At 46.8% G+C, this 22,437-nt stretch overlaps 1 protein-coding gene across 4 annotated transcripts in view; it reads left to right on the top strand.

Annotated features, from left to right (window-relative positions):
- LOC101838513 (MLX interacting protein) overlaps positions 1-22,437 on the top strand; it is a 64,405-nt gene that overhangs the window by 34,958 nt on the left and 7,010 nt on the right. For 3 of the 4 annotated variants that reach the window (XM_040731051.1, XM_040731050.1, XM_040731049.1), the window contains exons 2-15: positions 11,864-11,970; positions 12,618-12,703; positions 14,048-14,137; positions 14,501-14,542; positions 14,795-14,966; positions 15,556-15,645; positions 16,122-16,213; positions 17,324-17,978; positions 18,732-18,853; positions 18,977-19,106; positions 20,859-20,983; positions 21,525-21,623; positions 21,704-21,831; positions 22,218-22,341. In XM_040731051.1, the coding sequence (XP_040586985.1) occupies positions 11,964-11,970; positions 12,618-12,703; positions 14,048-14,137; positions 14,501-14,542; positions 14,795-14,966; positions 15,556-15,645; positions 16,122-16,213; positions 17,324-17,978; positions 18,732-18,853; positions 18,977-19,106; positions 20,859-20,983; positions 21,525-21,623; positions 21,704-21,831; positions 22,218-22,341 (1,962 nt within the window). In that variant the 5' untranslated portion in view covers positions 11,864-11,963. Of the gene's footprint in view, positions 1-3,574; positions 3,737-11,863; positions 11,971-12,617; positions 12,704-14,047; positions 14,138-14,500; positions 14,543-14,794; positions 14,967-15,555; positions 15,646-16,121; positions 16,214-17,323; positions 17,979-18,731; positions 18,854-18,976; positions 19,107-20,858; positions 20,984-21,524; positions 21,624-21,703; positions 21,832-22,217; positions 22,342-22,437 lie in introns of those variants that run through there. The other variant, XM_040731052.1, reaches the window with a different exon arrangement.

Genomic DNA, 22,437 nt, shown 5'->3' on the forward strand with positions numbered 1-22,437 from the left:
CAATAAAAAGAATGTTTATTGGCATAGTAAGATATGACATACAAGTGAAAATTGGGTTATAAAACAAATGCATGAACTAAGCATTATGGCCTTCATAGGAGGATTGCCAAAATTGAGGCCAGCCAGGACTAACTACATAGTGAAACCCTGTCTCAAAAAGCCAAACAAAAAAACCCAAACTAACACCCCCTACTCAAAAATAAAGCATTATTTCATATGTTTAGACAAGTTTGATTCATGTGTTATATCTTTATCTGAATATATGTAACCCAATGAATATGCATTATGGTCAACTGCAAACTTAGAGGGAGCAGTTCATAAGGCTGACTGACTGTAATAATGCCTAGTCTGCATGGTAGAACCTGCAGAACTCTCCCGATGTTTGGTTCTCTAGAAGGACCCAGAGTTTGTTCCTGGGATAAGGATTCAGATGATTACCAGACAGTCGGGAAGCTATGGCAGGGATCCAGACTAGTCATGACCAGTAGTAATGACCCAGTCCAAAGCAGAGCAAGACCCAGAGTCATCTAGAACAGTTTTTCCTGGGACAGCTTCTCTCTTCCTGCTGACCTTTCACCTCCAGCCCCTCCAGGGGTGTGACTGATACTTTCATTTACCCGATCTTCTGGAGTTGGAACTAAAGCCTCCATGGCAAGTCACTTATATTATCCCGTGGCTAAAGCTGTAGGCAAACACAGCACTCATGTCAACCAGAGCATTCCATGGGCCTTGAATTCACTACCCAAAGTCCAATCTTCTTTACTATGCAAGATTTATTTTTATTGTTATATATTTTTTGAAGCTGGGTCTTGCTATGTTTTAGGCTGTTCTAGAACTCACCATGTAGCTCAGGTTGGCTTTAAGTTTAGGATGATCCACCTGCCCAGATCATTATAGCTCTTTTACCATGCCTCACTTCTCTCTAAACTTTGAACAATGTATTTCTAGGTGGTAAAATTGCCCAGTTTTTGTGTGTGTGTGTGTGTTGTTTGTTTGTGTGTGTGTTTGTTTTTTGGGTTTTTTTGTTTGTTTTTTTCAGACAGAGTTTCTCTGTATTGTTTTGGAGGCTGTCATGGAACTCGCTCTGTAGACCAGGCTGGCCTCGAACTTACAGAGATCCGCCTGCCTCTGCCTCTCAAGTGCTGGGATTAAAGGTGCGCATCACCAACGCCTGGCAATTGCCCAGTTTTGTTTGTCTTCCTTATAACATTCACTGTTGCTTGACATTTCATTTGATGTGGTATGCAATATTTTAAAAAAATTAACAAAACTGAAAAGGTTTAAAGAGATAAAAGTGAAAACTCCTCTGTGGACTAGCAAGGAGGCTCAGTGGATGAAGGTGCTTCAGATTGAACCCTGGAGCCTACAGAGCTGTGAAGGGCAGAACTGAGTCTACAGGGTCCTGGGCCTCCAGGACTACACAGAGAAACCCTATCTTGAAAAAGAAAAAGAAAAAAAGAAGAAGAAGAAGAAGAAGAAGAAGAAGAAGAAGAAGAGGAAGAGGAAGAGGAAGAAGAAGAGGAAGAGGAAGAGGAAGAGGAAGAAGAGGAAGAGGAAGAGGAAGAAGAAGAGGAAGAAGAAGAGGAAGAAGAAGAAGAGGAAGAAGAAGAGGAAGAGGAAGAGGAAGAAGAAGAAGAAGAAGAGGAAGAAGAAGAGGAAGAAGAAGAGGAAGAAGAAGAGGAAGAAGAAGAGGAAGAGGAAGAGGAAGAAGAAGAAGAAGAAGAAGAAGAAGAAGAAGAAGAAGAAGAAGAAGAAGAAGAAGAAGAAAGCAAGAGGGCTATCTATCAAAAAGTATAAAAAGCAAATAATTAAATCTCTGAATGAGGCACATGAGCTGGGAGAGAAGCAATAAAAGAAATGGTAAGCACCAGTAGATCTAACTATACAAAGCCTTTTAGACTGCTTTGAAAGTAGAAGACAATCAGAAATCCAGGGAGGGGTGTGTCGTTCACTGGGACAGATTTTCCTGCTGTGCCTGAGGAGTTTGTTAAATTTCAGCTCAGAATAAAAGAGGAAGGGGAGGGGAGGAAAGCAAGCTGGAACATTCATAGACACTTCACAAATGGTAATTATTACTGTAATTTTACAAATATGAAAAAGTCTAACATCTCAGTGGATGGTGGAAAAATTGAATAAGACAATAGGGGCTGGCAAGATGGTTCATATATACATGCTCGAACACACAAAAAATAAATGCTTAAAAGCCGGGCGTTGGTGGCGCACGCCTTTAATCCCAGCACTCGGGAGGCAGAGGCAGGTGGATCTCTGTGAGTTCGAGGCCGGGCTGGACCGACAGCCTCCAAAACACTACACAGAAACCCTGTCTCGTAAAACCAAAAATAATAATAATAATAATAATAATAATAAATAAATAAATGCTTAAAAACAGACATGTGGGGAGGGAGAGGGAACTGGGATTGACATGTGAAGCAAGCTCTTTTCTTTTCTTTTTTTTTTTGGTTTCTTACGAGACAGGGTTTCTCTGTAGTGTTTTGGAGGACCAGCCCGGCCTTGAACTCACAGAGATCCGCCTGCCTCTGCCTCCCGAGTGCTGGGATTAAAGGCGTGTGCCACCACCGCCCGGCTGCAAGCTCTTTTCTAAAAAAATGTAATAAAAAAAAAACAATGAAAGGGGGAAAGAAAAAAAACCAAACACGTTACTCCATCCACCCCATAAAAAAAGACATAGGGCCTGAAAAGACTGTTTGTGAATGAAATGGATACAGAGCTAAACACACAGTAGGTGTCTGGGGGTGGGGTGTGTGTGCATCTGTGCCGTGACGAAAGTAGATGTCAGAGGACAATGTTCTCTTTTTCTGCTGTGTGAGCCCCAAAGATGAACTCAGATCCTTATTGGTAGCAAACGTTTTTATCAGCTGAGCCAGCTTTAAAAACCCTCAAGGCTCAGTTTTTGACTTTTTGATGTTGTTTTGTTTTTTGTTTTGAGACAGGGTCTTGCTATGAACCTGCCCAGGTCTATGTTGGCCTCAAACTCACAGTAATTTGCTTAAACTCTTGACTGCTTGTTTTTTTGTTTTCTTGTTTTTCGAGACAGGGTTTCTCTGTGACTTTGGAGCCTGTCCTGGTACCCTGGAGACCAGGGTGGCTTGACTGCTTGGTTTACAGGGACTCATGTCATACCCAGTCTTACAGAGAGTGAATGAATTATTAAGTATCTTAACAAATGATGCAAATTAAGCCCCCCCCCGCCCCTCTCTGTCCATATTCCAGAGGAATTAGGAGCACCCAGCTTTCGAGGTTCACATTTGTTTTCCTGGCATGGAAATGGAAGTCCGTCCCCGCCCCTCCCCTGTGCGCGCTCTTGCTAGGAACTGAACCTGAGTCTTGCACATGCTGAAAGGAAAGCATGCTGCTCCCTCTCTGAGCAACACCTCTGGTGTGAACCTGTGACTGTGGTTCTAAGTGGTGCTGAGGTGTGAATCCAGTAAGGGCCAGAATGTAATGTGCCCAGAACCAGGAACAGCCCTTGCTCTGTGCCAAGCCCAGATCCCACACCTGCTTGTGATCCACCCAGTGCTCCACTCAGTGACGGAAGCCGTCTTGTGGAAGGCGGGCAGCTCATCTGAGTTGCTCAGAAATGGACCGCTTTGCTTTCTAGGCACGTACTCTACCACTGGCCATATCACCTGCTCCTCAAGCACTCTGCTCTCTGCATTTACTTACAAGTGGTATGAGGCTTGGATAGTTTGTCTCCACGTGGATGACAAGACCACAGGTCAGTAAAAATGACAGCATGGAGGGATGTAAGTGAGATCATACCATTAGCTAAGCAAACTATAGTTTTCACTCAGGTTGCTGTACTTTTTATGTTTGTAGAAATGCCAATTTCCTGCTCTTTCTATCTAAGGACAAATATAAATCCTCACACATATTTTTAGCACATGTGAGCTTGTCTTCACCAATGTGTTCCAGCACACCTGTGTTCTCTTGCCCTTGAAGTAGGGCAGGTCTAGAATGGAGACCTAAGGCCCATGTTCCTGCCCCTCTCCTTCAGTTCTCAAAGCAGCCATCTTCTCCACAGCAGCCAGCTTCTCCTCAGCACTTCACTTCATTTTAAAGTGAAGACTCCAGTGCCTCCAGGAAGATGAGCTTCAGACACACAGGCTGGTTCTGAAACTCTCCCTGGCTTCCATGGGAGGTGCCTCTGCTGGAGAGGTGACTACAAGGTGCCAGGATGATTCCTGCTTTGTACTGATGGTAACTGGTCCCCGTCTCCTGGCTCCTCAATGAGCCTTTGTCCCTCTGCAGCCTGTTAGTTTTGGCTCTAATAGCCTCTGGATCAAGCCCAGATCCCAGGACAAGCCAACAGAAACGACTCTTTGAAGAAAAAGAGTTGGAGTGCTGGAGGAGAGACAAGATGGTACATTATCGCTCGGTTCACTCCTGAAAGGTGGCATGTGATAACCACTATCGGCCTGTCTGGGTTTGTGGCCCAATTGACTCATTCACAAGTTTATATCAGTGTGGCTAATTGCCTTGTGATTAACTAAAGGCCTATAAGGTCATGGGGTGTGCCTGGACTTTTATCCTTATATTAAAAAAGTAAAGCATTCCTATGTATAATTAATTAATTTTACCTCTCTCTACCCTTTGTATGTATATGGAGACCTAGAGAGATGACTCCGTGGTTAATTGTTTCTTGCTCTTAGAAAGAACCTGAATTCTTCCAGCAGACCTGAGTTCAGTCTCAACACCCACTAGAGGCAGCTCCAGGGAATCTGATTCCCTCTTCTACTCTTCTAGCATATGCAGGCGCTGTGTGTGTACATGTGCATGTGTGTTGTGCATCGACACACACATGCACAGACATACACATAAATAAATCTTAAAAACAAACAGCTGTGTGCGGTTCAATGGAATTGCACCTGCATAAGGTCCTGGGGTCAATACCAGAATGGTTTAAGAATAAAGGAAGCCAGCCGGGCGTTGGTGGCACACGCCTTTAATCCCAGCACTCGGAAGGCAGAGGCAGGCGGATCTCTGTGAGTTTGAGGCCAGCCTGGTCTATAGAGCGAGTTCCAGGACAGCCTCCAAAACAATACAGAGAAACCCTGTCTCAAAAAACAAAAAAACAAAACAAATAATAAAGAATAAAGGAAGCCATGCTATATAATTCATTGCTAGTTTTGTTTTCATTTAACAATGCACTGTATAGATTTTTGCCTATATAGCAGCATTATATATCAACACACTTGTGGTTTTAGATTATCTCAGAATGTTCAACTATGTAGATATATTTTAACTAATCTCTTTTATTGAACATGTATTTCATTTCTGACCTCTTCCTATGACTTATTATTTATTTATGGCTTTGTGCCCATCTTTAAATGAATCTCCAGAATTAATTCCTGCAGGAGGGATTTTGGCTAAAGGAATGCACATGTAAAGTATAAATAGGCAGTTGTCAGCTTGTATTTTCAGATGACTTAGTTGTTTTTGCCCATTGCCCATTGTTGTCCTCAATGGCAGCTCAATAATGAGACCCCTTTTCCCTGTATTGAACTGGCTTGGAAATGCTGTTAGCTGGGATTTATCTTGGTGCAGGTTTTCCAGAAGTTTGGAAGGATATGGTGGAGCAAAGTTCACCTTCTGCTGGCCCAGGGTACAGAGAGACAGAAAGAGGCTGGGGACAGGGTCTTTCTGAGGTCTTTCTCCAGACCACTTTCCTCCAGCGAGGCCAGTGGTTCTCAACCTGTGGGTCCTGACCCTTTTGGAGGTTGAATGACCCTTTCACAAAGGTCGCCTAAGACCATCCAAAAGCACAGATACTTATATTATGATTCATAACAGTAACACAGTTACAGTTATGAAGTAGCAATAAAAAATAATTTTATGGTTGAGGGTCACCATAATATGAGGAACTGTATTAAAAGGTCATAGCATCAGGAAGATTGAGAACCACTGATCTAGGCACTTCCTAATTTTTAATTTTTAAATTTTATGTGTATGGATGTTTTGCATTCATGTACGTCTGTGTACCACATGTGCGCCTGGTGCCCTTGAAGGCCAGAAGAGAGTATCAGATCCCTTGGAACCAGAGTTACAAATAGTTGTAAGCCATCATATGGGTGCTGGGAACCAAACTCAGGTCGTCTGGAAGAGCAGCAGTTCTTTTAACCTCTGAGCCATCTCTCCAGCCCCCCTAGACACTCCCTCTTAAATCCCAACAGTGCCATCCTTAGCTGGAAGTTTCTCGTCCTGCCTTCCAGTTCCCAAATAACCATCCTAAGGCTTAGTATTAATTATGATTGTTTGGCCAGTGGCTTGGGCATAATACTGACTAGCTCTCACAATTAAATTAAACCATTTCTATTATTCCATATTTTACTGCGAGGCTTGTGACTTGTTACCTCACATCTTGCTTCCCTGGTGGCTTCATGGCATCTCTCTGACGCCACCTTTTTTCTCTCTGTATCTTTGTTTGGATTTCCCATCTGGCTCTGTTCTGCCTGGCCGTTGCCAAATCAGCTTTATTTATCAACCAATAAAAACAACATATATTCACAGCATACAAAAGGATATCCTACATCATCTCCCCTTTTCTTTATAATTAAAAAGGAAGGTTTTAACTTTAACATAGTAAAATTATATATAGCAAAATAGTTGTCAAGCAAGAATTGTAGTTGTGATATTTAGTCTAATTGTATTTTGCAAAATTAAAGAAAATAGCCTATCATCTATCCTATTTTGTGAGTCTAAAGTTTTATATCTAATTTATCTTTTATCAGAACTAAGGAAAACTATAATTATAAGTATATAGTCTTCAGTTCCATCAAAAACCTCAGGAAGTGCATTGTATGCAACTTCCAAAACTCTAGAAATAACAGAGATATCTGGTTGCCTGGACAGTCACCCAAAGTTCTTCTGTAACATTGGGGCATCTATCTTCAACCTATTGGCCTAGACTATCTAACAGACTTCTCGGTGAAGCAGGAAATTTGAAACTCTGCTGCCTATATTGGCAGTTTGTTAGTCATTTTTTTCTCTGTGTTCTGTAGAATGTTTGGCAGACTCTCTCATGAAACAGGAATAAGCGTGAGTTTTCTGGCCCGGCAGGTCTTGCGGCCCTTGAGCCCCAAAGAAGTACATGGACGCTATATTAGTTATAATACTGTTGGCCATTGGCTTGGGCTTCTTACTGGCTAGCTCTGTCTTAATTATTAACACATTTCTATCAATCTATGTATTGCCACGAGGCTGTGACTTACCCAGTAATGCCCGGCATGGTGTTACTCTTCTGGCATCCTACATGTCGACTGACTCTGCCTGTGTTTCCCAGAATCCTCCTCATTTCCTAGCAACACTAGTTAACAGGATCTGCAGTCTGTCCATATGTTACATGGCTTTTCCTGGGAGATGTAAACAAATGTTTATCACCCTAGATAGGGTGTTGATGACAGAGCAGAAGATGTGATTCCATCAGCATGCACATTATCAAGTTTAATTGAGGTTACTTATAGTGGCCACACCACCAAAAAGCTGTCTAGCCCCCCACCTCACTCCTCAGGGAGTGGAAGGGACTTGTGGGCCTGCAGTGCTACCTTGTGAGCCCCCCTCACTGGCCCTTTAAGGGGACGTTAATGGGCCAGATCTCTCCAGCAAGCAGAATCCATGACCCCTCCTGCCCTCCCTGTTTTCTTGATTATCCAGTGCCTTCTTTTTGAGGCTTGCATATTAATTTCTATTCTAAAGTAGTCTCTTGTCAGACCACTCACGGTTTGCTAGCTCCAACCAACAAAAGTTTAAGAGGGCCTTTGTTGTCCTGTGAATTTCCTTTTTTTTTTTTGTCAGCAACCTTCCTTCTGTGAAGGGGGCAGCAACATAGTGTATGAAGACTTCTTCATGGAAACAGTAAGTGTTTATTTAATAACTGCATTTAAAAGCTCCTCTGTGCCTGCACTGGACCAGCAGTCCTAAGATGAGTCAGAGCTAGACTGTGGTGGCCTTTTCACAGTTTGGGGGTGGGGCTAAGTACCTGGTAAGTGTTCCTTGGAATCATGACTGTGACATAAGAAGAACAAAGTTCAGAAATAGGGGCTGGAAGAAGTGTCAAGGTACTGGGGAGAGGCCAGTGATCTTACAAAATTTCTTTAGTATTTCTGGTTATGTTTCTATGGAAGGCTTATGCTTGAACTATCTGGAAGATGTGTCCTTGTAAGTCAATGTGGGAAGCAGAAGTCTGATCAGAGAAGTTTCTGTGTGCTCTGCTTCTGGTGGAGTCTTTTATAACAGCTTTTCTTAGTTTTGTAGGAAACTGTAATGAGAAGGACTCCTGTATAAATAGATCCTCTTCCTTCTGTGAGGTGCTAAAGAGACCAGCAGGAAAGAGATTCATAATACTTCCACCGCTGAGCTGCATTCCCCCTCTTTCTTCACCATTTGTAACTTCTGATATGGTACAACTGTGAGCAGTGGCTGTAGGACTTGTCATCCATTCTGTACACCAGACAGGGTTTGGGTTTGGTTTTTGACTAGTTTCTTTATGGGTATACAGCGCCACCTGCTGGCTCTCGATATATAATATAAACATGCCATGATGGTGGAAGTTTAGAAATATGTATGTTCCTGCTGAAGTTTGACTGTATTTGCCCTAAGTATCCTGAACAAGAGAAATGTCTCAGCAAGCAGTGGGGGAGAAGCATGGAACCCTCACATTGTTTATATTTGGTATCCTCCTCTGTATCTTTTGCTCCTATCATACCTACCTGAGGGTGCCATGTAGTCTGATGGAAGTGAGGTTGTCATAGCACACTGGCCCTTTTTCAAAGGTACACAGCAGAGGTGAGATGGTCATAGGTGAGTCTGGTGCTTAACTCTGCACGGATAGTGACGGGGCCCTAGCACTGTTTCTTGCTGGGACTCTGGGTCCATCACAGCTCTTTGTAGGTCCTTTATAGCTGTCTCTGAGGTAGTTAGTACTCTGTCAGATTCTGCTACTGCTGAGCACATGGCACAAGAGGAAGGAGTTTCAGTTATAGAAAAGGAGTTTTTGTTTTAGTTATGTTTTGTTCCTTAATTTCGTTTGTATAATAGAACTGCACTCAGGCCTGAGGATGCTGGAGGAGTGTGCATGGAATGGGAAGGGGATTGACTTAGTTGAGGATAGGAGCTGAGTGAAGCCTTGTCTGGGCTGGCCCTGCAAGGATCTTATATCTCTGACCAGCCCCATTTGTATGGCCTCAGCACAGTCGCAAGCCAGGCAGGAGCAGTGTGGACCTTCTGTCTTCTCCGTGGCTGTAGCTTAGGTTTTAGTCCCTACATTGATGTTCTTTCACACAGGACCTGTGTGAAATGGGATGGCGTGGACCTGTGTCTCATCTATATCCTCCCCCAGTTCTTAGATCTTTACTCACAGAGTAGGTACTTAATACATGAGTAAATGCAAAGCCGTGGTTCTGTCGCTGCTTTTGTGTGTAGTGGGGCCAACCTTCCTCAGATGTCCGTTCCTGGGATTGAAGTAAGCACAAAGCATCTTCCTTTTCCATGTGCATACACATGTACATGTACAGACACATGCATACACACGTGTACATGTACAGACACATGCACACACACGTGTACATGTACAGACACACCCTCATCCAAACTTTTGTAAAAATACTGCGGAAGAGGTGCATTGTTGTGATTTTACCCAGCAAACAGAAGCACCAGAACACCTCTTTGCCAACAAAGACTCACAGCTGTGGGGGAGAGGCGGTGGAGGCTCCAGACCTGTAAGGCTCTGTTATGATCATGACGTTATGATCATAAATGGGGCTGATCAGTCACAGGGTGAGTAGGCATGCCTTTGGAGTGGCATTGAAAGGAGAGGAAGGGGGAAGACTCTTCAGAGGCTCCTGACTCTTTGGGTAGAGACTACTGTCATTGTGTCTCCCCTCCCAGATACTAAGAGATGTTCTCACTGGGTAGTAGTGGCACACGACTTTAGTTCCAGTGCTTGGGAGGCAGAGGCAGATGCATCTCTGAGTTTGAGGCCAGCCTGGTCTAGCCAGGGGTACACAAGAAACTCTGTCTCAGCCGGGCGTTGGTGGCGCACGCCTTTAATCCCAGCACTCGGGAGGCAGAGGCAGGCGGATCTCTGTGAGTTCGAGGCCAGCCTGGTCTACAAAGCGAGTTCCAGGACAGTCTCCAAAACAATACAGAGAAACCCTGTCTTGAAAAACAAAACAAAAAACAAAAAACAAAAAAAAAACAAAAAAAAAAAGAAACTCTGTCTCTGGGGAGGGGGGAAGAGATAGAGGATGTGCTATGACACTTTTTAGGGGCTGCATTTGCATCACAACTTATTTCTTTTCTACAAAAAATTATTTTTATGTATTTTATGTGTATGTTTGTAGCTGCATGCATGCTTGGTGTCTGTGGGAGCCAGAAGGAGGTAATCTAGTACCCTGAAACTGGGGGGGTTATAGGCTGTTGCAAGTGGTCTTGTGGGTGCTGTAACCCTCACACTGGTCCTCTGCAAGAACAGCAGTTACTCTTTAATGGCTGTGCTGTCTTTGAGCTCCCGGGGCCACAGCTTTCTGTGTGACATAATCCAAAACCTGATGGTGTGGGTGGAAACAGATAAAAAGTTCTGCCAGGTATTCAGCAGGGAACATTCCTTATGTACCAAGCTTTCAGGTTCACGCAGTGTCTTGCTTAGATACGTCTGAAAATACTTGAGCTTCCATGACTGGACACAGCTCTGCCACTCATGTGTTCTTTCTGAGTACATTTGGAGAAGGGACTGGGCTGTGACCTGTCATCAGATAGATGCTCTTCAGCACCTGTATGAACTAAAGATAGTGCCTTACTGTCTCAGTCCATCAGAAGGAGCAGCCTAGGAGAGGCCAGCACTGACCTAGAGCAGATGTGGTAAAGCAGTGTCTGAAGGTAGAGCAGGGGCCAGGTAGGAGGAGTTCTAAAGAGGAAGGAGCATGTGTGTCAGACACAGCAGAAGGAGCGTGGATGTCTCATGACTGTTCTCAGAGCTCCCATCAGTGCCATCTTTAATTGTCAGGGAATGCCTCAAAATTCTTCTAGAATTGGATACTGGGGAGATGACTCAGTGGTTAAGAGCACTTGATGCTCTTTCAGAGGACCCAAGTTCAGTTCCCGGCAGCTACTTCAGATGGCTCATAAACTACCTGTAACTACAACTCAAGAGGAACTAAAGCCCTCTTCTGGCCTCCATGAGTACGCACACATAAGTCACACACAACACACACACACACACACACACACACACACATTTTAAAATAAATCTAAAAAGTTCTTGCACAGTAAGTTGAAAGTGCTCACAGACTAGGCTAATAACAGGTAACATGAGCTCCCTGGTGGCACAACCATCATGGTAGTTCAGTTTCCCAGGAGCTAAGCCAGCAGCCACCTTCTAGCAGCTAAGAAACACTTTCTCAGATGGCTTGAGATGAGCCATTGGTGACTGAGAACAAAAGAAGTAGACCAAGACCTGGTAAAAAGTGCCTCGTTTCCATTGTCAGTTGATAGTCTAGGCTGACTTTGAATTCACAGTCTTCTGCCTCTATCTCCTGAGTGTTGGGATTAAAGATGTATGCCACCACACCTGACAACATGTCTTTTAAATGTTTATGAGAAACATTAAGGATAAGCAGAAACCCAAAGCATACAACAAACCCTATGTCTGATATTGAATTGCAGCATGTAAGCCTGAACATTGTCACGTCCTATTCTCTCCATATACTGTAAAGAAATCCTGGAGTGACTGTGATCAGTCAGGTCTATCTTGTAATGGATCAGCCCAGGGTTCTGAAGTCTGGAATGATTGGGTCCCATGTTTATTTTCTGAAGAGCTACTGACTCTCCCCTCTTTGTTGCTTTCCAGTGGGAAGTTAGTATCTCCAAAGTGGAAAAACTTCAAGGGTCTGAAGCTTCAGTGGCGGGACAAGATCCGGCTCAACAACGCCATCTGGCGGGCATGGTACATGCAGTGTAAGTGTGTTGCAGGCTTGGCAGTGGGTATGCTATACTACAGGGGCTCTTAATTCTGTGGTATCAGAGCTCTGCATCTTGGAAGCCTGAGCACCTTGGGTCTACAGTCTGCTCTTAAAAGATGTTTGCAGTAAAATATTTCCTGAGTGTCTGTGATAGGAAATCAAGTGCTAATACATTCCAGGAACCAGGCCACTCACCAGCCATCAGGCAGAGTCAGCCAACAGAGCCCAGAGTCTGAAGGGACAGGCATATGAGACCTTGACCACAATGTGTAGTGCACGCTGGGTATTTGGGCCCTACGGAATAAGGGTTCTTTTCAGGAGAGTTGGGAGAGTGTAGCCAAGAGCTAACATTTGGGGATCCAAAGAGCAGTTTCTGTTTCTAGCAGGTTAAGAAGATGTGGCTACCACTGTAGAGATATTTATTCCTGGCTAGCTTGAGGATGGGAGGATGCGTGCTTGAGGAGCAGGGTGGACTCTCCAGCTCCCTGGCTGCCTTTGTTTGATGAGCAGCTTCCTTTTTTACTCGGATGTTACTGGCATTCTTTGCCTTGGGTCTGAATGCTCCAGTGGAAGAAGGGAGAGCACTCCATGGTGTAGTGGTTTGGGTAGAGCAGGTATGATGTCTCTCTTCTCCCAACCCAGATTTGGAGAAACGCAAGAATCCCGTGTGCCACTTTGTTACTCCACTAGATGGCTCTGTTGATGTAGATGAACACCGCCGGCCAGAGGTACTTAACCAGCAAGTGATTGAATAGAGGGTAGGAGGGAGGGTGTTGGAAAGGAACCTTGCCTTTATTTCTCAAGAAACAACCCACCAAAGGGCCAGATTCTATGGGGAAACAGAATGGATTAGTGGAGCCTGTGTTGTGCTATTAATTGATATGACCTTGAGGAGGAGTGATGGCCTCCAGCAGTTCCCAGCCTCCCTAGACAAGCTGACCTTATAGGGCCTCATTGTCTGCTTTCACATAAAGTTGGTGTTTCTTCTGGGGCACATTCAGAAGGCTGGCTCTTTAGCAGATACAGAAGAACACACACATATGCTCTAGGTTCACCAGCAAAGCAGCAACTTCAGAGACGTTAGAAAGAACTCCATGTGCTTCAGCTCACACTAGAGGTGCAGTCCTAGCGTGCACGAAGTCCTGGCTCTCCAGTACCACATAACCTGGGCGTGATGTCAAACCCTGCAATCCCAGCAGCACTGGGAGAGAGAGAGACAGAGACAGACAGACAGAGACAGAGAGACAGAGACAGACAGAGAGCAGAGAGACAGACACAGAGAGAGAGACAGACAGACAGAGACAGAGAGAGACAGACAGAGAGCAGAGAGACAGAGAGACAGACACAGAGAGAGAGACAGACAGAGAGCAGAGAGACAGACACAGAGAGAGAGAGACAGACAGAGCAGAGAGACAGAGAGACAGACGCAGAGAGAGAGACAGAGAGCAGAGAGACAGACAGAGAGCAGAGAGACAGAGAGACAGACACAGAGAGAGAGACAGACAGACAGAGAGCAGAGAGACAGAGACAGAGAGACAGAGACAGACAGACAGAGAGAGAGAGAGAGGGACAGAGAATGAATATGTGTGCAGGTCAAAGGACAACATTTGAGAATCCTTGCCTTTCACCATGTGGGTCCCAAGCCCAGGGATCAGACTCAGGTCATCAGGCTCTATGGCAGTGCCTTTACCCACTGAGCCATCTCCCCAGCCCTCGTTTTCACTCTCTGACAGCATGGCAGATGCTGCTGGAAAGGGGCATTTGTGGGCCACCTGTGAGTTTCCCTGGCATCCTCAGACAAGGAGGAAGCAGCCCTCTGCCTTGTGTCTGAGTGCTTTGTGCTTACCCTGTCCCCAGTGCAGTCACCCTTGGTGTCATTTTTAGCCTGAGTCCAAGTAGTAGCTCAGAAGAGAAGAACTGTGCCCCGTGAGTGAAGCTGTAGTCTGAAGCAGCATGCGGATTTTCTGACCAAGAGAACTACCTGAGGCCACTTCAGTGATGAATGCTGGGTGTTCACGGGCTGACACATGATCATCCAAGACCTGCTTTTCATGTTGGCCTCTCTGTTGTAGGCCATCACTACAGAGGGCAAATACTGGAAAAGTCGCATTGAGATTGTGATCCGGGAATATCACAAGTGGAGAACCTACTTCAAGAAAAGGGTATCTATTGGCAAGGGCCCTCAAGAGCACATGTTCTGGGAACTCTGGGGCAGGGCTTGGGACTGGGTAGGCGGGAGATGGGCTTGTATTCAGAATATGGCCTGAGGCCCTGGGCTCCACAGCTGCTCCGCCAGTCATGGAGCATAATGTGGGAGTACTGTACTCAACATTGTAAACACCAAACAGTGGCTATGACTTCCTCAGCCATGAATGGGGCTTCTTTGGGCCCACAGTGATGAGATGGCAGCCAGCAGGATCCCGTCCCCAACTCGCTTCCCACATAGTTCACTGACATACAAGGGGGTAAAGCAGGGGCAGCCTAGGGTTCCTGGTGGCCGCCTCATCTTTTCCACTTGCCCACAGCTACAGCAGCACAAGGATGAGGACCTCTCTAGCCTGGCCCAGGTGAGTGAACTGACCCGATGAGATGCAGCAGTGAGAGTCCTGTAGTGGACGGCCACACCCAGGAGCAGCTCCTTCTCACAGGGAGGTCCTGCAGGGGACCAAGGGAGCAGGCGTACTCTGTTGGGTAGACTAAGGGAATAGCTCTGCGTGCCTGTACCTTCTTGCCTCTTTTACAAAGCAACCGTTTAATGCATGCCAGGACTGAGGGTGATAAATCCAACTGCCTTTGACTCTTCTTCCCCTGTTGACTAGGATGATGACATGCTCTATTGGCATAAACATGGAGATGGCTGGAAAACCCCAGTCCCCATGGAGGAGGACTCACTGTTGGACACAGACATGCTCATGTCAGAATTCAGTGACACCCTCTTTTCCACACTTTCTTCACACCAACCGGTGGCCTGGCCCAACCCACGGGAAATAGGTAACTAGTCTCTGCCCTTGGACAGCTGGCTTCCTTCTCCATGAAGATTTCTCTAGGCCAGGCTTTGCTTCAGGGCGTCCCTGAGCTGTTGCTTGATACTTATTTGGGTAGGCAAGGGAAAAGAGAAAGACTGCCCAAGCTCTTTGAGGGCGCCATGCGGCTGCATGGGAGGACACTGGAAATGGGGCTGTGAAAGAGCAGCAGGCTCTGAGCTGAACCTTAGGTTTCTCATACTGTTCTGGGAGTGTGGGGTGTATCCCATGAGTACTGCACTCGTCCTCAGGGCGGAGCTGCAGATGAGAAGTGAGCAGGGATGGGTGGCTGTGGGGACGTGGAGTGGGGCTCATAGCTTCCGGTGATTCTAGCGCTGCCTGTCTTCCCTGTGTTCTGAAGGTGGAGAGGACACGGCTGTCTAAGACTGGCCACAGACCCCCAAGAATGTAGAAATCCCAGTCAGCTTCCTGCAGTTGTTAGAAGATTCTAGAATGGGTAGGGCCAGGAGGGTCTCTTCCAGAACTAATTGTATATTTTCCTTTGACCTTGTTTGAGGTAAAAAAGTGTTCCCTTCTCTCACATGTAACTTTTGCAGCACATTTGGGAAATGCAGACATGATCCAGCCAGGCCTGATCCCTTTGCAACCCAACCTGGACTTCATGGACACCTTTGAGCCTTTCCAGGGTGAGGGCAGAGGATAACATGGTACTGGGGTCTCCCGTGCCCATCCCATATCAGACTGGTGCCCCTTTTGCAGAGAGGACAGTTGGAAATGGGTGTAAAGGAAAGGCTTAGAGTTTTTTGACAGTAACTGCAAAGCCTGGAAAGTTTCCTGGGACATTGGAAGGGAGTTGGCATTCTCCCAGTGAGTGCTGCCTTCCTGCTAGAAGCATCCACTTGGCCTTGACTGTGAGCAGTTCCTTCTTTAGGCAGCAGAGGGCACTGTGACACAGCCACTTCCCTGTAAAGTTCCTAACCTAAGGTTAGGCCACCTCCTTGAGCTCCACCATTGTCCAGACCTGAGTTCCCATCAGAATCTTCTTTCTGTAGAAAAAATTATTTTTTGGGGGGGTGTGGGGTAGGGTTCAGGACCCTGCTTGTCATAATTCTAGAAAATGGTTAGCTCACAAACTTCAAAAGGCTCCCATATTCTTTTTCAGATCTCTTCTCTTCCAGCCGATCCATTTTTGGCTCCATGCTGCCTACACCTACATCAGTACCTGCCCCAGATTCTAGCAGCCCACCTTCTCAGGTAAAGGAAGCTGGGGGAGCAGGCGTGGCAGGTACAGGGCTGTCATCAGACTTTACAGCCAGAGCTAGGCTCATGCTGTGACCATGAATTGACAACATGTTGGGGCCATTGCTGGGTCCAGTGCTGAATGCATGTGGATATGCAAAGAAATTATGGGACCCTATTTGAAAGCATCCTTAACTCCCCTCAAGGTGGGAGACCATGCCAACAAAGTTGTTTTCCTACCTAAGGGTCCTTCATTGGTGTTTTGCCTGCATGTATGTCTGTGTGAGGGCGTCAGAAGCCCAGGACTGGAGCTACACACAGGTGTGAGCTGTCGTGTGGGTGCTGGGAATTGAACCCAGATCCTCTGGAAGAGCAGCCAGTGCTCTAACTGCTAGAGTATGTGTCCAGCTCCCAGCCATCTCTTTTCTAAGACAAGATTAGTTACAGAAGAAAAACACTGGATCACTAATGAAAATATGTTGTGTATTATTTTTATTTTTTATGTAGCTATTAATAAAAGGCAATTGCAGGTGTTAGGGCTGCAGAGCTGACTGAGGCATAGTTCTCTGCCCTGGGGGAGATCTCAAGTTGGTACTAAATTCAGTTAGTCACCCGGTAACCTGGCACCTTCCCACCTAGCTCAGATAATCATTTCCTCTGTAGAGACTGAGATCTGCTCAGGTGATTCCTCATAGCTTTTCCACTCAGGAAGAGCCAGCCTGACTGGAAGTCGATACATGAAGCTGTCCTGGGGGAACCCTGAGCAGCTGTGGTCTAGGCTACTTCTGCTCTGTAACAGAAGATGGCAGGGACTGTGGAGAGATCTGAACCGGACTCTAGAAACCAGATATCCCCAGGCTTCTGTCCAGTTTTGTCTGAGCTCTGTGTTATCATTAGTTCTTATGGAAACAAGACCCGTCCTGACACCCCGGGAACACAGATCCGTTTCCCCAGCAGAGAAGTGTGTTGGGCCTGGCAGATAGCACTTCTGTCCCTTCATCCCTTGGACCCTCAGTCCCCGTGTCCCCATGTCCAGTTAGTCTTTGTGTTATGTAGTGCTAAATAGTGAGAACTACTTATCCAGTTGTAGCTTTGTCTCTTCATGTCTCCCTCCTCCTTCCTCAGGGGAACATCTTGTCAAACACAGCTCTTCCCACTGTGAACCTGCCCAGTAGCCTCATTGCACCTTCTGCAGCCCCTGCCCTGGATCCCACGGATGGGCAGGGTTGTGAACGCACTTCCCAGACTGTGGACCCATTTATTCAACCTGCAGACTTTGGTCCCTCTGAGCCACCACTGAGTGTCCCCCAGCCCTTCCTCCCTGTCTTTACTATGACCTTACTTTCCCCGGGCCCTGCCCCAGCACCTGTCCCGACTGCACTGCCCCTAGTCTCTCCTCCTGCCTCTGCTCTGAACGCCTCAACTCCACCAGCTTTCCTACAGCCACAGAAGTTTGCTGGAGTCAGCAAATCAACCCCTGTCATCACCCACACAGCCTCTGCCACTCTTACCCATGATGCTTCTGCAACCACCTTCAGCCAGAGCCAGGGCCTTGTCATCACAGCGCACCACCCAGCCCCCTCCTCATCGCCCTGTGGTCTGGCACTGTCACCCGTACCCCAGCCACCAGCTGTGGGGCCTCCCCAGCCTCACTTAACTTTTATACACCCCAAACCTGTGTCCTTGACGGGAGTGAGACCCAAGCAACCCCCCAAAATAGTGCCTGCTCCCAAACCTGAGCCTGTGTCTTTGGTGTTGAAGAATGCCTGCATTGCTCCAGGTGAGTTGGGCTAGGGTTGTAGCCTGCCAAGATTGCCTAGGGAGTAACATTTCCCTTTCTCAGGCTTTAAAATCATATCACCTCCTTCCCCATTTAAATGAACAGAGCAGTATGGATAATTCATATGTGCAATCTGCCTTTCTTTTTTGTTGTGGTGACCCATACCTGTAAACCCAATACCTGAGAGGCTGAGGCAGGAAGATTTTGGGTTTGAGGCCAGTCTGAGTTACAGAGTAAGTCCCAGGTCAGCCACGGCTATATAATGAGACCTTGTTTAAAGAAACTAAAATTGAGCTAGTGAGATGGATCAGTTAAGTAAAGACACTTACTGCCAAGCCTAACAGCCTGAGTCTCATCCCCAGGATCCACATGGTGGAAGGTGAGAATCAGTTTCCACACGTGTCCTCTGACTTCCACACATGTATCATGACACATGCATACCTGCACACACATACACACCATACAAAAACGAATAAAATATAATTTAAAAACTAAAGTAAATAAGGATTAGATCTAAAAGCATGGTTTGAGAATACATGGGCATGGGCATGTCTTTCAAGTAAAAATACAAAAATGTTTCAGATGCCCTGGGGTTTTGTCTCCCTGCCCCCTTGGTAAGGAGCCACATGCTTCCCTAGCAGGGTATGTGATACCTTGACTTTCCCGCCATCTGCACCTCAGCAGTGTGGTATTAGTAGCAGGTAGTCCCCTGAAGGGTCGGGACCTCACTGTCACCTTTCCTCATTCCTACAGCTGCCTTCTCAGGCCAACCACAAAAGGTGATCATGACGTCAGCCCCTCTGAAGAGAGAAGGGATTCTGGCATCTACTGTGTCCCCATCCAATGTGGTCATTGCTTCTGCTGCCATCACCAGGGTAAGGAGAACTACTAGGCAGGCTTTAGTGTGCTTACCTCCCTACAGTGGCCTGTGTTTGTGTCCTCAGCCAGTGTAACTGCTCTGCATTAGTGTCCATGGCCTTCCTCCTGTGTCTCTATAGGCTTCTGGAGTCACAGAGTTCCTCAGCCACAACACGAGCAACCAGTCTACCCCTGTCTCTCGGCTCTTCTCTCCAAGTACAGTCCAAGACTCCCTGGTGAAGGGCGAGCAGGCCCCTGCCACAGGCGCTAGTGAGTATTCTCCTGAGTGAGGCGGTAGGAAGAAGCGAGCGGCTTGCTCTGAGTGGGGAGACCATTCACAGGCTCCCATAATTAAGCTGGGCCTACAGAACCTTCAGTCTGCACAGGCTGGGGGAATGCCTACTGGGCATCAGGGTAGCTGTAGCCACATCAGCAGAATGGGTGCAAGGGGTGACAGGTGTGTCACAGCAGGGGCAGCTAGCACACTCGGGAAATGACACACAGACACAGAAGGCCAGGCTCAGAGCTGCCAGTTACATCAAGAAAGGGACTGAAGATTCTTGCCACAATACCATCTTTCCTAGTTTCTAAACCACTGCAAATCTGTGGCCATTTTCTTTTTTCTTTTTCTTTTTTTTTTTTTTTTTTTTTTTTTTTTTTGGCTTTTCATGACAGGGTTTCTCTGTATTGTTTTGGAGACTGTCCTGGAACTCACTCTGTAGACCAGGCTGGCCTCGAACTCACAGAGATCCCCTGCCTCTGCCTCCCAAGTGCTGGGATTAAAGGCGTGCGTCACCAACGCCCAGCGACAGCACTGGTTTTGCTTGGTGACTTGTGGAGTCAGAAGGTCAGGCAGTTAGTATTGGGCTGCAGGTAGAACTTGGGTTCCTTCCGGTGCCATACTATGAAAGGAGCTAGAAGCTCTGTGCACGCCTCGGGCAAGCAGTCTGTCACTGTGCTGCACCTTAACGCCTCCTCTTCTTTGCCAAAACCATGGCTGCTTCTGAGCGTCTCATCGGGAAGACATGATAAGGAAGGGTTTCCGGCTGAGAAGGGTGGACTTGTCCAAGGGCAGGTGTTGAAGAATGGGATTCTTCAGTCTGGAAAGATACAGACTCAAGAGACAGAAGTCAAGTTTCTCAAATTATCCAGGGAAGGGAAGCGGCCTTGCCTGTGGGACCGTAGAGAATAACATTTAGAGCTGTGAACAGAAGCCTGGGAATCTAGGAGAAAAGAAATGTAATTGGAAGCGTTTGTTAGAATAAAGTGAAACAGGCCAGGGAAGTTGTAAGGGACCTAGGAAATGGCTCCCAAGGGACACCAGTGAGTGGAACATGAACCCGTGTGGGTCACATTTTGTTTGGGTTAAGAGGTGGTAGTACTTTTTATGTAACATTTTCCGAGTGAGTGCCAAAAGAGTAAGAAAGTGTACATGTAGAGTTTAAGGAACAAAGATAAAGCGGATGCCAGTGTACCGAGCACGTGGGTTAGGAGTATTACCTTACAAACCTGTAAGGGCCCCTGGCTGCCTTGAGGTGACATTTTAGGTATTGGGTTTGCAGTTCGACCCTCCTTCTGAGCAATTGCTGACACCTGGGATGGGGTAGCATTCAGGCCATATTCCACATCTAACTTGCCTTGGAAACAAGAAATCCCATTTGGGATGTGGGTAAGGGTTTCTCTAATATTTTCTCTGGGGTAGTCATAAAAGGTTAAAAATGGACTTCCAAGCCTGAGGACTTCCAGAGAGTCCCTCTGGTTGGTGAGGACTGCTGTGGGACCGGTACAAGGAAGCCTCACTTGTTATTTTTCCTGTCCCCTTCTTTTTTTTTTTTTTGGTTTTTACGAGACAGGGTTTCTCTGTATTGTTTTGGAGGCTGTCGGTCCAGCCCGGCCTCGAACTCACAGAGATTCGCCTGCCTCTGCCTCCCGAGTGTTGGGATTAAAGGCATGCGCCACCACCGCCCAGCTCCTGTCCCCTTCTTAATTGTTTGCTTGTTAAGAGAATATTTTTTTCCTCAGGCCGTGACTGCCCCAACTCAGGGCAAGCCTCTCCATGCCCATCAGAACAAAGTCCCAGTCCTCAGTCTCCCCAGAACAACTGCTCAGGGAAATCTTCAGACCCCAAAAATGTGGCTGCATTAAAGGTATGGTTTATTTTTCTTGGGTCTTGATTCCCTTGGAGGGATGCTGAGGGAAGAAAACATCAGGAAGGGAGAGCCGCAGATCCAGAAACACTAAGATTAAATCGGCTCCAACCGTTCCCATCCTACCACAAGCCTATGAAGATTAGGACCTGTTCAGAGCTCTGGGTAGTCTCCCTGGGCCCAAGGACCAGCCCCGAGTCCTCATGACATGGTAGGGGTGCATGCAACCTTGACCACACTGGTTGCAGGGAAGAAACTGAGCTGTAAGCACAGGGTTGTAGAGAAGCCATAAGTCTGACCACCAGGGGCCAGGGCACAAACTGCTTCCTAGCCTGTGAGTCCTGCCCACTCCTGCTACCTCGCTACTCTTAGAGCTTTTTAGAGCCTCTCCCTCTGCTTAGTTTTCTGGCCCTGACTTGTCATGTGCCCCAAGACACTAGTCTTTCTCTGGCTACTTAGCTTTGTGTTGGGCAGTAAGGACAAACAAGTTGGTTGCCTAAGGTCTGGCCTGTGTCTCAGTGACTGGTTGATTCCTCAATAGAATCGGCAGAAGCACATCTCAGCTGAACAGAAGAGGCGTTTCAATATCAGGATGGGTTTCAACACCCTCAACAGTTTGATCTCCAATAATTCCAAGCAGGTAAATTGCCTGGGAGTGTCAAGGTGGCGCGATGGTAATCTTTCCTGTTCTGCCACCTCTGAGCCTCCTGCCCTCCACAGACCAGCCATGCCATCACACTGCAGAAGACCATGGAATACATCACCAAGCTGCAACAGGAGCGGATGCAGATGCAAGAGGAGGCCCGGAGGCTCCGGGAGGAAATTGAGGAGCTCAATACCACCATTATGTGAGGTTCCATCTGAGTGTTCCACCCCATGCATCTCTGTGTCTCAAAAGCGGAGGGGGCCGGGCGGTGGTGGCGCACGCCTTTAATCCCAGCACTCGGGAGGCAGAGGCAGGCGGATCTCTGTGAGTTCGAGGCCGGGCTGGACCGATAGCCTCCAAAACAATACAGAGAAACCTTGTCTCGTTAAAAACCAAAAAAAAAAAAAAAAAAAAAAAAGCGGAGGGGACCCGTTGTGGCCTTTGCTACCTGTATTGCAGCAGTTTAGTTTCTTGTCCTGGCCCCACAGGCATCTACCTGTATCTAGCTGTGTGCTGCCTGTCTGGTCCCCCAGGGTCCTCCTCTACCATCACCTGACCCAAAGCATCCCCTAACTGTGGTTGTTTCAGCTCCTGCCAACAGCTGCTACCTGCCACAGGAGTCCCTGTCAACTGCCGCCAGTTTGACCACATGAAAGACATGTTTGATGAATATGTGAAAAGCCGGATCCTGCAGAATTGGAAATTCTGGATTGTATCCTTGGATTTCCTTGTACTTCCCTTCCCCAGGCAGCACACTGAAACAGAAGACAGTGCTCTTGGGTACCCCTTGAAGAAGAAAGGTTCTCAC

This window comes from Mesocricetus auratus, unplaced genomic scaffold (genome assembly GCF_017639785.1).
Source record: "Mesocricetus auratus isolate SY011 unplaced genomic scaffold, BCM_Maur_2.0 Super-Scaffold_100025, whole genome shotgun sequence".
Lineage (NCBI taxonomy): Eukaryota > Metazoa > Chordata > Mammalia > Rodentia > Cricetidae > Mesocricetus > Mesocricetus auratus.